Here is a 15,881-nt window from a genome sequence, read left to right as displayed (position 1 = left end):
AATTAATATATATATATAAACGCTTTAAGATCAACTCTTTAATAAAAGTGTATGTCATATTAAAACTTTAAGTAATGGTCAACATTGTCACATAAAATTTAAGGTGTGCTGAGGGATTCACGTCGACAACTCATGCATTAAGTTACATAACAAGTAAACGTTTCAACTTAAAAGTAGCTGGGAGTCGGCCCAGTAAATTCTGTTATTTTTTTCTCAGACTCCAGCTGCTGTTAGAGGCAGCAAAACATCCTTTCATTTCATAGTTACAGTTTACTAATAAAACTCTGCACAGTATGAACAGTGGTTACATGAGCCTCAAAACCAGCCACAACTCAGCCCTGAGCAGAGTGACCGTCCTCTACTGACCAATCAGACTGCAGTGTTCACAGCTCCACCTTTTAGTACCAGATCTGTGTGCTAGGTACCCCAACAGAGGGGGGACCAAAAATGGAGGTGGTACAGAACGGTTCCATTGGTACCATCCACAACTTTTCACGGTGGAAACGGGAAAAAAGCGTACTGAACTGAACTGAACCGTACTGCTTGGTGGAGACGGGGCCTTATGTGCTTATCCAATGCCACACCAGATTAGAAAAATGTCTGTTGGTGCAGTTACACAGACGTAGAGCTGAAGGGCCGTCTCCGGAGCCACTCTCCTCCCAGCGAATGTGTGCCCAGTTAGCACAAACCAACATAGCAGCAGCTGTTAAAAAGTCCTTACAAACCACTTAAACCTGCTAGTAACTGTTAGGTAATATTAGCAGTGTGATAGTAACAGTTAGCCTTGTCACTGTGCGTGTGTGGTTGGGTGGACTCTTGTCAGCTGTCCCCAGCACAGAGGTCATACCACCGCAGCAGTAGTCTCCTAGTGGCACTTTTCTCAAACAGATAGAGACAGGAAAATAATGAGACAAGAACGGGCTGTGACTACATGTGTTGCATTCAGGCTTACAAATAAGATTTTACTTATTTTAAATAGTAAAGGCAGTAAGTGTGCCTACAGCAAGATAAACATCCCCTCAGTTAGAAACAACAACGCACTTGATCTGTGTTTATTTGCATATAGAGCGGGAAATTAGATGATCACAACTAGTCACCTGAGATGCATATTTATTTAGACCCATTCTAATGCTAGCTTTGAACAGACAGACTTAAAGCTGTCAACGTGTGATCGATACACCCAGGATGCATGTTAATACCAGGCGTTAACACACTCTTTGATCCAAATGTATCCAACTCTACATTATCACCCTCAAACGAGTAAGGCTGTATCCCAAATCCATACAACACACGAGGGTTGCAAATTGTAAGCACTTTTCTTGACCAAATGTGTTTTTCCTTGATCAAAGCTGGCAGCAACATATTGCATATACTCTGAGAGCACTGCTCAGCCTATTGATTGATTCAATTTCACGTTTGATCAAACTCTTAACTACCGATTAATCCATTGTCAATCAATCATTATCATCCCTACAATATACTAATTCTATATACCATGTACACCTAGTAATACTCTGTTTTAGTAGTCAGTATAACCATAGGCACACTTTACCACTCATACTAAACAGGAAATAATACAGGATGTGTGGTGTCCGTAAATCAATCTGCTACTTCAACAAAAGAACCACCCCCCACATTGTTTTTCCTTTGTGCATTCCACTGGGGGATAATGGTGCATACCAAAAGCTTTAAAAGAAAACTGACATTTACAGAGACAGATGAGATCCTGCACACCTTCCTGCAGCCCCTCACTTCAAACTACAGTTGAGCTGTCAGCGATGAATCCAGCAGTTTACCCGCCTGAGGCTGTTCCATTGCAGGGGAGGTATGATGGGCGCCTTGGACAGCCTGGGGGACATTCAGTGGTTCAGCACACCACTGTGAACGTCACCACCGAACCCCCCAAGGACCACATCATCTGGTCCCTCTGCAGCTTTGTCTACTCATGCTGCCCCTGCCTTGGACTAGCGGCTCTCGTCTTCTCCATCAAGGTGAGTTTCATTCATGAGGAATTTTCTGTCGCTGCCTATCAAAGAATATTGAACAAAAAGAATGTAAGCCAAATCTTGCATCTCAAAGAGCAGATTTTACAAAGTAGAGACAGGGTTAGAGGAAACGCTTTACTGACTAAAGCACAGACCTCCATTCGACCATGACACGAAACACAGAGGACAGGCAGCTGGGGGACGAGAAGTATTCATCAGTAAGACTTAAGATATTATACGACTTAGAAATTACAAAACAACTACTGAAACACAAAGAAGTTATGAAAAAAACATGAACGAGGAAAAAGAACAAAGACAAAAAAAAAAGACTTTAAATGTGTTGCAAACTCTCTGTAATTGTTCTCGCTGCAAGTCTCCATCTTCAACAGTGTCCAGCAAAGACAACTATGTATGGTGAAAAGGAGAATTGATGGAAATGGGTGAAATAATTGTATTTGCTGCATGAAAGACAAAAATCTTGCAGGAGATAAGATTAAGTCAATGCTCAACAATAGCAGTTTAGGTTCCCTTGAGGTCGAGCATATCTATGAATCCAGTTTTAAAATCAATGTGCTTTGGTCCTTCCAGGCCAGAGACCGGAAGGTGATTGGAGATCTGGAGGGTGCCCGACACTACGGCTCCACTGCCCACTGTCTCAACATCATAGCCGCAGTCCTGGTTTGCATCATGGTCATTATTTTCATTATTACAGTCACTGTTGTGGCTATACAGATTAATTCGTATCGCCCCTACTATGGCTGAATTTAAACAGTATTAGAGCTGTCTGCTGCTGTGGTTTGGTGGCGTTTGTGGTTTCTCTTTTTATATCTTTTTACTCATATCCTCAAGCAGAAACGATACAAATTTTCATTGGATGTTACTAGAGTCTTAAATGGAACTGAACCATGTTTCCTTAACTGCTGTCTGCCGTCAAGTTTGAGTGCCAGACTGTGTTATTAAATTCCTGTCTGCGAGGTTTGTGACCTTGTTTCAAGATTCATTTGTCAATAAATGAAACTTTCACTTTTCTGTTTTATAACTTTCTGAAATGTGTCTGTGATTTTTTTTTTGAGGGTAAAAAAAAAAAAGAAAAGAAGAAAGTGGCTGTATACCAAGCAGCAACCTGTGAGGCTAAAAAAATGAAGCCGGTGTGTGGAATAAAAACTGCAGTTCCTCTAATGGACCCTTGAGTCTCACCCAAACAGGTTGTCTGTGTTTTAAGCTCCTTAAATCAGACGTATCTCACCAGGGGTCTTATAAATTTTTCATTTCAAACTTGAATACTTCAACCCCCTGAAAGAGGTTCTTAAGAGATTTTCAGACCATATTTGACATCTGACTACAAACAGTTAGTCGTTATCAGGTAAATACCGTAAAACTCAGAATATAAGTCGCACTGGCATATAAGTCGCAGTCTATTTTTTAAGGTCTCAAACAGGGAAAACAAGGTTTTATATTACTATTTGTTAATAAAAACGTTATACAAGTTATTCCTACACTGTTTCCCTTTATTTTTAATTTGAAACACATTCAAAACACAATAACCTCTTAAGCAGCTTTGGTTACTTTTCAGATTGCAATTTTCCAAACAACCTCTTCAGGAAATAAAATTATGGTATAACAACATCTGAGCCATAAAAATGAGTTTAAATTAACGTTTAACTTCTTTTTTAAGAAGACAGCATTACAGTACCTTATTACAGTGTGGGCTGTAACTATACATGCTTACTCAAATCCCAAAAACGAATGAGTTTAAATTACTACGTAGCACCATCTTGTGGGTCAAATTACCTATGTCAGCATTTACCTTGGTCTATAGGTCGCACCGGTCTATAACCTGCACCCAACTTTTTAGATGAAAAAAAAGGGAAAAAAGTGCGACTTATACACCAAGTTTTACGGTAAATGCTTTGGAAATCTAGAATCAGAAACAGAAATACTTACCAATTGCCGTGATGAAACTGTGATTCGTTATAACTGTGACAGGCTACGTGCATGGTCAGCACATGCCCACTACTGCAACTAATCCAACTAACATTCACATTGCATTCTGTATATCTGTGCGTTCCAGTATGCCACAAAAAGATTTAGTATGTCCCTACACATAATCTGTTAAATGCAGTATGCCAAAAATACCAGGATGTTCTACTACATCCGGTCTGATTTTGTAGTATGCAAGTCCAACTCACAATCTTCTGTGCAGCGACACCCACTGACCCACAAACAGATGATGGCTTGACAGCTGACTGACAGCTGTCAGAAGTCACAGTGATGGAAGACAGCGCATTCAAGTAACTGATGACCAGTAGAATGGTAATAACAGGAATACTGATTGTTTCAGTAATCATAAATATTACAAACAACAATAGGACATAACTATAAAAACAACTGACAGATCTGCAGATGTAATTTCACTGTCATAAATATCATATGTTTGAATCTACAATCTGTGCAGTTATAATTTTAAATGACACACATTGCAAAGTAACAACAGCAGAGCTCTGCGGGTCGATCTCCGTCTCTGGAGAACTCAGTGAGTGGCGTTTGTTTTCTCTCCAAAGTAACAGATATAAAAGCAAAAGGGTCAAAGTTCAGGGCGTAATGTTATGAGACAGCAGGCTCGTTTGAGATGAACTGTGCCTCACCTGGAGAGTGGACGACATCAGGCAGCTGCAGCAGGAGGTGGTGTCAAAAAGCCGCTGTCAAGTTGTGCAGTTTCCAGCAGCCTTCAGTCTGTACAGGAAGTCACAGAAAACATTCACATCCTGTTAGATCTGATGTTGATTTATTAGAATATTGTCAGACTCATATGTAAGTTTGTTCTCAGTCTCTTAATTATCATAGATTAATTTGTGTAATTTATGTTCATGGTTCAACCTCAATTTCCAGTCAACATCATATCACTTTGCTGCTGCAGTTTGACCTGTCCCCTGAACTACACAGGCTAAATAAAATGTGTCTGACTAATATTAAATATTTTCAGAGGAAAAAAATACAAGACAACAGCTTATATAAAGATCAGTCAGATCCAGTCAGGGCTTCACATCTGTACAGATGTTATTTCAAGAATCCTCACATCCCACTGACCACAAGTCTCTGTGATGGTAAATACTTCAATAATTAAAACAGTCCAATGTTAATATACAGTAGACTCTGTATAGTTTGATGAATGTATTCAGTCTCTGACTAAGAAACGTCACCATCAGTAACACGTTTTCTGTGAACAGAATAAACTTTCAAATCAGACAAATAACATCTAAATCTCTAAAAATTCAACAAAAATGAAAGGTTTATCTAAAACGTCATATTGTTGAGTCAAGTCTAAATCTGGAAATTATTAGATCAGGTGAGAGCCAGGCGTTTCCCATCATGCCCTTCGGACACCCTGCTCTCGTGAGATTATCACTGTCCACTTTTGTATGACATCAAAGCAAATCGGGATGTAATTGGACAGAAAACTAACTGGCATACAGTGTGTGCTGATCGCTGGTGATCGAATGTGTGCAGGCCTGCAGCTGCTATACAGTCAGGTCCATAATTATTTGGACAATGATACAGTTGTTGTCATTTTGGCTCTGTACACCACCACAATGGGTTTTAAATGAAACAATGAATACCTGCTTAAAGTGCAGACTCTCAGCTTTCATTTAAGGCTTTTTTCAAAAATGTAGTATGAACCGTGTAGGAATGACAACCATTTCTTCACACAGTCCCCCGACTTTAAGGGCTCATAAGTATTTGGACAAACTAACATAATCATCAATTAAACAGTCAGTTTTAATACTTGGTTGCAAATCCTTTACAGTCAATGACTGCCTGAAGTGTTGGACACATAGGCATCATCAGATGCTGGGTTTCTTCCCTGGTGATGCTCTGCCAGCCCTTTACTGCAGCCGTCTGCACTTCCTGCTTGTGTTTTGGGTGTTTTGCCCTCAGTTTTGGCTTCAGCAAAAGAAACGCATGCTCAGTTGGATTCAGGTCAGATGATATGACTTGGCCATTGCAGAACATTCCACTTCTTTGCCTTAAAAATGTCTTTGGTTGCTTTTGCAGTATGCTTCAGGTCAATGTCCATCTGCACTGTGAAGCATCGTCCAATGAGTTTTGAAGCATTTGGTTGAATCTGAGCAGATAATGTAGCCCCAAACACTTCAGAATTCATCCTGATGCTCTTCTCAGCAGTCACATCATCAATAAATACAAGAGAACCAGTTCCACTGGCAGCCATACATGGCCATGACATAACAGTACCTCCACCATGCTTTACTGATGAGGTGGTGTGCTTTGGATCATGAGCAGTTCCTTCCCTTCTTCCTTCTCTTGTCTTCCCATCATTCTGGTAGTTGATCTTTGTTTTATCTGTCCATAGTATGCTGTTCCACAACTGTACAGGCTTTTTAGATGGTTTTTGACAAACTCTAATCTGGCCTTCCATTTTTAAGGCTAACCAATGGTTTGCATCTTGTGATAAACCCTCTGTATTTATTCTAGTGAAGTCTTGTCTTGCTTACAAGAGCAGCAGGATGAAAGCTGAAGTGTTTGGGGCACCATTATCTGCTCAGATTCAACCAAATGCTTCAAAACTCATTGGACGATGCTTCACAGTGCAGTTGGACATTGACCTGAAGCATACTGCAAAAGCAACCAAAGACATTTTTAAGGCAAAGAAGTGGAATGTTCTGCAATGGCCAAGTCATATCATCTGACCTGAATCCAACTGAGCATGCGTTTCTTTTGCTGAAGCCAAAACTGAGGGCAAAACACCCAAAACACAAGCAGGAAGTGCAGACGGCTGCAGTAAAGGGCTGGCAGAGCATCACCAGGGAAGAAACCCAGCATCTGATGATGCCTATGTGTCCAACACTTCAGGCAGTCATTGACTGTAAAGGATTTGCAACCAAGTATTAAAACTGACTGTTTAATTGATGATTATGTTAGTTTGTCCAAATACTTATGAGCCCTTAAAGTCGGGGGACTGTGTGAAGAAATGGTTGTCATTCCTACACGGTTCATACTACATTTTTGAAAAAAGCCTTAAATGAAAGCTGAGAGTCTGCACTTTAAGCAGGTATTCATTGTTTCATTTAAAACCCATTGTGGTGGTGTACAGAGCCAAAATGACAACAACTGTATCATTGTCCAAATAATTATGGACCTGACTGTATATACTAAAAGTATGCGATTCGGAACGTACCAATTGATGTGATGCTGTTGCCAAATAATTTCCAGAAGATTGTAGCTAGGTACTTTAGCTGATACAAGTCAACAATTGGTCCATCTCTGTAGTAATATGGCAAGCCGTTTTAACATTTAATAGCTAGACTGGATATTCGTTACTGATATCTGCAACATAATTTTGCCTAGTCAAAGCTCTTATTCAAGATATCTGTAATTAGATTTTGACTAGTCAAAACTCTAATTTAAGATATCTCTAATTCCAGTTTGAGATATCTACAATTTAATTTTGACTAGTCATAATTCAAGTTCAAGATATCTTTAATTATCATCAATTGAAGATATCTACATGGTCCTTTCTAGATATCTTGAATTGAGTTTCAGATAGTCAGAAGTTGTAGATATCTTGAACTTGAATTATGACTAGTCAAAATTAAATTGTAGATATCTTAAACTGGAATAATAGATATCTCAAATTCAGCTGCAGATATCCGCAATAAGAACTGCAGATATCTGCAACTACACTGGAGATATCTATAATGAGAAACCCCATACACATGAATGAACCCCATACACATGAATGGCAAAAGTGAAGAGTTTTGAGTAGTCAAAATCTAATTACAGATATCTGTAAATGTAGTTTTGACTAGTCAGAATGACGTTATAGATATCTTCAATTAAAATTCATACTAGTCACAATGACATTACGACTAGTCAAAATGGTGTTGTTGATATCTATAATGGTAATTTCGGATAGTCAAACTTAGCGATTAAATGTTAAAACGGCTTGCCATAGTAGTAATGCCCATTCGGTCGCATGTCATACTTCCTGCCTCATATTCAGCGACATCAACTCGCTCTGGCCTGCACTCTGTCACACAGTGGTAGAGATTTTGGCTGTGCTGGCTGCCTGCTCCAAACACTGTGAAAAACACTCTGCTTTGATCAATTTATTTCTAATATTTCACAATTTTATATTTTAGAAACCAGATTAGGGCAACAGTCTTTTAACACAAACAGTCTTTTAACACAAATATTTTTCCACATTATTCTCTTTTTTTTCTCCTCCGAGAACCGTCACCTTATCGTGGTGGAGGAGTTTGAGTGCCCTAATGACCCTAGGAGCTATGCTGTTGGGGGCATTTTGCCCCTGGTAGGGTTTCCCATGGCAGATTGGTTCTGGGCGAAGGGTCAGACGAAGAACGATTCAAAAGACCCTTCATGATGGACAAAAGCAAAGACTCGTATACCTGGCCCGGAGGGTTACCGGGGCCCCGCCCTGGAGCCAGGCCTGGGGTTGGGGCCCGTGGGTGAGCGCCTGGTGGCCGGGCCTTCGCCCATGGGGTCCGGCCGGGCCCAGCCCAAACCGGCTACATGGGCTTGTCCCCCTGCAGGCCCACCACCCGCAGAGGGATCCAGAAGGGATCAGTGCTATGTGGATTGGGCAGCAGACCAAGGTGGGGGCCTTGGCGGTTCGATCCTCGGCTACAGAAGTTGTCTCATGGGACATGGAATGTCACCTCTCTGGCGGGGAAGGAGCCGGAGCTTGTGGAAGAGGTTGAGTGCTATCGGCTAGATATAGTCAGCCTCACCTCGACACATAGTTCCGGCTCTGGAACCCAAGTCCTTGAACAACAGTTCAGAGTACCCGCTCTTTTTGGAATCCCTGGGACGGGTGCTGGACAGTGCCCCGACCAGGGACTCCATTGTTCTGCCGGAGGACTTCAACGCTCACATGGGCAATGACAGCAGGACCTGGAGGGGTGTGATTCGGAGGAACGGCCTCCCCGATCTGAACCCAAATGGTGTTCAGTTATTGGACTTCTGTGCAGATCGCAGTTTGGCCATAACTAACACCATGTTCAAACATAAGGATGTCCATCGGTGCACGTGGCACCAGGACAGCCTAGGTCGCAGGTCAATGACTGACTTTGTAGTCATATCATTTGACCTGCAGCCATATGTTCTGGACACTCGGGTGAAGAGAGGAGCAGAGCTGTCAACTGACAGGATCAGATGGCAGGGGAGGACGCCGCGCAGACCTGGCAGGCCCAAATGAACAGTGAGGGTCTGCTGGGAACACCTGGCGGAAGAACCTGTCCAGATGATCTCAACTCCCACCTCTGGGAGAGCTTCGACCGTGTCCCGAGGGCAGAGGGGGACATTGAGTCCAAATGGGCCTTGTTCTGCTCTGCCATTGTCGAGGCGGCGGTTGCGAGCTGTGGCCGCAAGGCAGCTGGGGCCAGTTGCGGCGGTAATCCCTGAACCCGCTGGTGGACACTAGAGGTGAAGGGAGCCGTCAGGCTGAAGAAGGAGGCGGGCCAAGCGGAGCGCAGCAGCAGCAGTCACGGAGGCAAAAACTCGGGCCTGGGAGGAGTTCGGTGAGGCCATGGAGAAAGACTATCGAACAGCTCCAAAGAGGTTCTGGCAAACCATCCGGCGCCTCAGAGGGGGAAGGCAGCAACTTGCTCACACTGTTTACAGTGGGGGCGGGGAGCTGCTGACATCAATTGGGGACATTGTTAGGCGGTGGAAAGAGGAAGGAGCTCCTCAATCCCACCAACACATTTTCCAGTGAGGAAACAGAGCCAGGGGTCTCGGGGGCGGGTTGTCCAATTTCTGGGGCAGAAGTCGCTGAGGTAGTGAAGCAACTCCGAGGCGGCGGAGCCCCGGGGGTGGATGAGATTCGCCCTGGATATCTCAAGGCTCTGGATGTTGTAGGGCTGTCCTGGCTGACACGCCTCTGCAACATTGCGTGGACATCGGGGGTAGTGCCTCTGGATTGGCAAACTGGGGTGGTGGTCCCCATTTTCAAGAAAGGGGACCAGAGGGTGTGTTCCAACTACAGGGGGATCACACTCCTCAGCCTACCCTGTAAGGTCTACTCCAGGGTGTTGGAGAAGAGGGTCCAGTTAATAGTTGAACCTCAGATTGAGGAGGAGCAATGTGGTTTTCGTCCCGGACGCGGAACCGTGGACCAGCTCTTTACCCTCGCCAGGGTGCTGGAGGGGGCATGGGAGTTCGCCCAACCAGTCCACATGTGTTTTGTGGATTTGGAGAAGGCTTACGACCGTGTCCCCAGAGGCATCCTGTGGGGGGTGCTCCGGGAGTATGGGGTTGGTGGCCCCTTGCTAAGGGCCATCCAGTCCCTGTACCGAAGGAGCGTGAGTCTGGTTTGCGTGGCCGGCAGTAAGTCGGACCTGTTCCTGGCGAGGGTTGGACTCTGCCAGGGCTGCCCTTCGTCACCAGTTCTGTTCATAACTTTCATGAACAGAATTTCTAGGCGCAGCCGAGTGGTGGAGGGTGTCAGGTTTGGTGACGGGAGGATTTCGTCCCTGCATTTTGCGAATGACATGGTCCTCCTAGCTCCATCAAACAGTGACCTCCAGCTCTTGCTGGGACGGTTCGCAGCCGAGTGTGAAGAGGCTGAGATGAGAATCAGCACCTCCAAGTCTGAGGCCATGGTCCTCAGCTGGAAAAGGGTGGATTGCCCACTCCAGGTCGGGGGGGAGGTCCTTCCTCAGGTGGCGGAGTTTAAGTATCTCAGGATCTTGTTCACGAGTGAGGGTAGGATGGAGCGGGAGATTGACAGGCAGATTGGGGCGGCATCAGCAGTGATGCAGGCGCTTAACCGGTCCGTTGTGGTGAAAAGGGAGCTTAGCCAAAAAGCGAAGCTCTCGATTTACCAGTTGATCTACGTTCCAACCCTCACCTACGGTAGTAGTATATAAGGACCAGCTTTGCGCGTGCACGTGAAATGCGCGTGTGTGCACGCGAAACGTGCGTGCGTTCCCCCCCCCCCCCCCCCTCACACGCCCCTCCCCCAATCCCCTCCCCCACAAACGTCATATGAAATCCTGCTCTCATTGGTTAAACATAGCGCCTCCTTCTGGGGGTGGTTCCGAATGAAACCGTAGCTATTGGCTAATCAAAAGCCCCTCCTTGCGTAATAATCCCCTCCCTCAGACACCCCCCCCCACCCCCCATCCCCCCCCCCCCCCCCCCCCCCCCCGCCGCTGCCCCGGACCGGAAAGAGACGATAAGTGTTGATTCAACACCTCGCCTACCCCAGACCATTGCGAGTGGTGCCAGGATGTCCGAAATCAGAGGAATTAAGAATGCCCAGGTGTTTTTTTACAACGACCCCCTGCTGTGCACCATCTGTTTGGTGTAATAAATGTTCAGACATGTCTGGGCAAAACATGTGAAGAAAGTACAGTAGCCAATCATACGGCAAGGCTAGACCAACATCCAATCAGGGTTTAGTGATGTGTGTCGTGCTTGCTTAATGTTTTACCCAAATGTATAAAAATCTCTGTGAAACAAGCAGAGGACATTTTCTTTAAAAAAAGGCTAGGTTGCGTGAAACACAGCGGACCCTTTTCTACTGCTTTACTGCGGACAATGGCTTCAATTAACGGTAAGCGTGCCTAAACTATATTGGATAACATTGCTCTCTAGATACTTAATTTTTCTCAGAAAAAACATTCTAAAAACTACAACTACAAAAAAAAAAAAAAAGTGTTTTCTTATTAGGCGCAGTTGCTGACGATTCCGGAGTTGAAAACCGTGCCCCTGCACCCCGCCGCACCGGCCGTAAGTTAAAATAACATTTCGTTGTGTGTGTGTGTGTGTGTGTGTGTGTGTGTGTGTGTGTGTGTGATCGTGTGTGTGTGTGTGTGTTTACTTATTTTCATTATTACTGATATTAAATTCTAAACATAATGAATGTATTTTCGTTTTAAATCTTGACCTAATGAATGTATTTTATTATTATTATTTTAAAGAGTGTGTTACTAGGCTAAATAATGGTATTACTTTCCAGCTGCAACACAAAGACGCTCACTTTCGTTGAAAAGGAGCAGAACAGACCCTCCAGCCTCTGCTGCTAGAGATTTTATACCGTAAGACTGTTTTCTTTATATATTTTATTTATCATTAATGGGGGAATGCTTGCGGCATCATTGTAAACATCTGTTTTACCTCCTCTTTCTCCACAGTGCACAGCGCAGGCCGCTGAGACCCCTCCATCAGTTCTCTAGCGGGTTTAACACGTAAGACATAATGTTTTAATGCTACTTTATATGAATATTATGCTAATATGTGTCGGATACAGAATACTGCTAACATATCGTTTTTTTTTGTTTTTCCATAACAGTGCCTGGGCGATTCACCAGGACTACCCATCTGAAAATTTCCAGAGGGTTACACCGTCAGGACAAGGATTTCTCACGTAAGACACGTCGTTATATATAATAATAATAATAAAAATAATAATAATAGCAGCCTAATAATGATAATAATAATATTAATAATAATGATAACGTTAATGTTGTAATTTTTTTTATTTTATTTTTTTTAATAAACAGTACTCAACCGCCTGAGCTGACGGCCACGCAAGAAACAAACGCTGCGGTAGCTGCGTTACTGGTTGCCCAGGGATTATCTGCGGGTGGAGCGTGGAGCGCACAAGGATCAGGCGGTGTAGAACCGGCTCCAGCGAGTGTTGAGGAGTGCTTCAACGACACATTCGACGAGGTCGGGGAGTCTGTGAACTCGTTTTCTAACGGCCGAGAGGAAGTCGGCGGAACAGCGGGCGCCCAGCAGCGTGAGAGGGCATCGATCAGTGAGGAACACGGACCATCTCCTCCTCCTCCTCCTCCGCACCGGCGGCTATTTCACGAGGGAATATCTGTAGAGGCTTTGTGGAGTCAGCAGGAGTCGCTCTTCCCACCACTGGACACCAGCCTACAGCATCAGCACGAAGTAAGCAAAGATCTGTTTTCTACAAGTACACCTGTGAAGGCTGGCGTTGCTGATACTGGTGCTGCTTCTGCTCCCGCAGCGGGGAGAGGTGTGTGTGTGGGGAATCTCCCCACAATCCCTACATTATTAAGAGGTGATGACTATATTCCAGATTTTGATGACCTGTTAGACAGTACTGGTGATTACAGACACAGTAACTTACCCAATTTACTGACATTATCACCTATACCCGCTTCATTTCCTCCCCCTCCCGCTGTTTTTGCTGACGTTGTTGTTGAAAATGGTGAAGAGGAGAGCATAGTATTTGTTGACGTATATCCAGGCCAGGCCTCCACCCCGCCGCTACCCCCCAGGGTCCTCCTCCCCCCTCCATCCCCTATCCCTCTTCCCAGGCCTCCCCCATCAGCTGTTGGTGTTGTTGTTGATGCTGTTGATGAGAGCGTGGTATTTGTTGACGCATATCCAGGCCAAGCCTCCACCCCGCCTCCAACTACCCCTCCTCAGCCTATCCCTCTCCCCCTGCCTCCTCCAGTAGGTGTGGTTGTTGATGCCGGTGTTGAGAGTGTCGTAAACCATACGCCCCCGCCCTCCAGCCCTCCTCAGCCTCCTGTCCCTCTCCCCCTGTCTCCTTCAGTAGGGGTGGTTGTTGATGCCGGTGTTGAGAGTGTCGTAAACCATACGTCCCCGCCGTCCACCCCGCCTCCACCTACTCCTCCTCAGCCTATTACCGACCCTGTCTCACCCTCTGATTCTCCCATACCAGAGGCTGCTCTAGCAAGAGAGAACGTTTTGCTCAAAATCAGGTGCAGGCAGCAGGCTAGGTTAATCAAGCGCGAACAGCGGCAGAAAAGAATTGCCGAGACGCGATACCTCCTCCTGGCAAGCGAGCGGCGAAACCTGATTAGGAACAGTAAAACTAACAAGCGACGCTACAGAGCCCTTAATACACAGGTACAGTTGATTAAACAGAGCGTCGGTACCTTAATTGAACTACAGCACACAACCACAACATCAATAAATAATCTAGTAGACGCATTGTGTAGAAAAACAGGAACACACAGTAAGTAGACGTAGATAATGGCACCACCAAGGAAACTGTTAAAAACGAATGAGCACTCAGGTCGGGATGGTCGTTATGACACCGATGACGAAAGCACACATTTTACTGATAATGTCGATTCGTCCCAGTGCACTACAGAGGGGCGGCGTGCTTTGACAGGTACAGTTAGGGAACGTTTTAACACACCCTCTGGACCAGATGTATTGGCTAGCCACAGCAGTGTTATGCGCTGGTCCAGATACATTTTAAAAAGAATGCGGGGGATAGAGAAGAGAACAGCGCTGTTTTTAAGAGACAGAATTTTATCCTCATCATCATCGCCATCACCACCACACGCATGTGGTTCAGGTTCTGGTGTTGCTGCTACTCCCGCTACATCTAATGCTGCTGTTATTGTAGAAATCGGTGTTAATAATAATAACAACAGTGACAATGATAATAACAGTGATGATAATATAGCCTCACCATGCCGCTGCTGTCAGTTCTGGGACTGTGAGTGTCTCCGGTGTGAATGTGTGCGTGATAGTGGGGTCTCTGCTGAACATGCTGCTGTCGGTTCTGGGGCCGTGAGTGTCTCTGGTGTGAATGTGTGTGATCGTGGGGTCTCTGGTGTGAATGTGTGTGATCGTGGGGTCTCTGGTGTGAATGTGTGTGATCGTGGGGTCTCTGCTGAACATGTTGCTGTCGGTTCTGTGAGTAACTCTATGGTCTGTCAACACGGTGCAGGAAATCCGGTAGAAGGAACACCCGCTGTGCCGTCTACCAGTACAGGCGGTGCACAGTTGTGTGTCCGTGACATACCTAGATTCAACGCTGCCGAATTTCGCCAGAGGGTCGATTTCAGAGACGTTAGTCTTGATAATATCACCCAGGCAATTGACAGTGTTAGAGAGAGGTTGTCAGGCGTGATTGGTGCAGCCTTAGAGGACTCTCCTGCAGGTAGTGTATTAAATGTGGTTTTGAGAGGACCATCTCTAGCCAGCGATGTGCAAGCTGTTTTAAGCTCTGACAACGCATATAACGCTGACGAGTTTTTGGAGGTGATCTCTCAAGTTGTGCAGAGTAATGACACGTCGCTGACAGATGATGATCTGGAGTTTGTTGTGACCGTGGCACGTGGTAGTAGTGGTGCTGGCTCTAGACTGAGGCTAGGAAGCGTCCCTTATGATGAAATTTTATCCAAGAAGGGAAGGCACCTGTATAACCCTGAAAACGATGGGTCTCAGAACAGTCTTTGTTTCTCTCTTTGTCTCGCCCATTTTGTTAATGAAAGCTTGTCTGCCGCTGATAAAATGCAGTATGCTAAACAACTGCATAGCGCTGTAGGATTTGATGAAACCCACAAGGTGTCGCTCTCTGATATCACAAAATTTGAAAATCACTTAAACCTAAAAATCGTAGTATTCCACCATGGTTCAGGGCGTAAACACCTACAGTGTTACAAAACCCATGACGCAGTACACGCCAGCACTGTGTGGATGTACCTGCACAATGACCATTATTACCTGATTGTAAATAAATCCGGTTTCTTTGGCGGTACCTATGTGTGTGACTACTGTTACGGTTCATACACAGAACCGTTTAAGCACGTTTGTAAATACCTCTGCAATGTTTGTTATACACCGTGTCACATGCACACAGGGGCCACTGTAAAATGTACAGAGTGTAAACGAATCTGCAAGTCCAGACACTGCTATCATCAGCATAAACACCCTCACTCTAAACACGACGCAGCGCCGTGTGACAAAGTGAAATATTGTGAAGAGTGCGGTAAAACCTACAAGGCGGCAAGAACGCAGCATAAATGCACACCACCAAAGTGTACACACTGCGGTGAGGCCCTAAATGAGAGCGATGCGGTACACCAGTGTTTTATCCAGCCGCTGAAAAAACAA

At 44.9% G+C, this 15,881-nt stretch overlaps 1 protein-coding gene across 1 annotated transcript; it reads left to right on the top strand.

Moving 5' to 3' along the window:
* Positions 1-1,778: 1,778 nt before the first annotated feature.
* LOC117261965 (uncharacterized) lies at positions 1,779-15,381 on the top strand. The gene is made up of 6 exons (XM_078168314.1): positions 1,779-1,991; positions 2,574-2,637; positions 11,986-12,064; positions 12,161-12,214; positions 12,319-12,393; positions 12,530-15,381. Exons 1-6 carry the CDS (start codon positions 1,779-1,781, stop codon positions 13,992-13,994), a joined length of 1,950 nt encoding a protein of 649 aa, XP_078024440.1. The 3' UTR covers positions 13,995-15,381.
* The last annotated feature ends 500 nt before the right edge of the window (positions 15,382-15,881 follow it).

This window comes from Epinephelus lanceolatus, chromosome 5 (genome assembly GCF_041903045.1).
Source record: "Epinephelus lanceolatus isolate andai-2023 chromosome 5, ASM4190304v1, whole genome shotgun sequence".
Classification (NCBI taxonomy): Eukaryota; Metazoa; Chordata; class Actinopteri; order Perciformes; family Serranidae; genus Epinephelus; species Epinephelus lanceolatus.
This window is presented reverse-complemented; position numbering and strand designations above follow the sequence as displayed.

What these genes read in the sequence shown, in the direction of transcription:
- LOC117261965 (XM_078168314.1), top strand. Translation starts at nt 1,779, where the DNA reads ATGAATCCAGCAGTTTACCCGCCTGAGGCTGTTCCATTGCAGGGGAGG. An exon ending in CTCTCGTCTTCTCCATCAAG is followed by an intron (nt 1,992 to 2,573) that starts GTGAGTTTCATT and finishes TGGTCCTTCCAG; the next exon opens with GCCAGAGACCGGAAGGTGAT. An exon ending in TTCTCTAGCGGGTTTAACAC is followed by an intron (nt 12,215 to 12,318) that starts GTAAGACATAAT and finishes TTTCCATAACAG; the next exon opens with TGCCTGGGCGATTCACCAGG.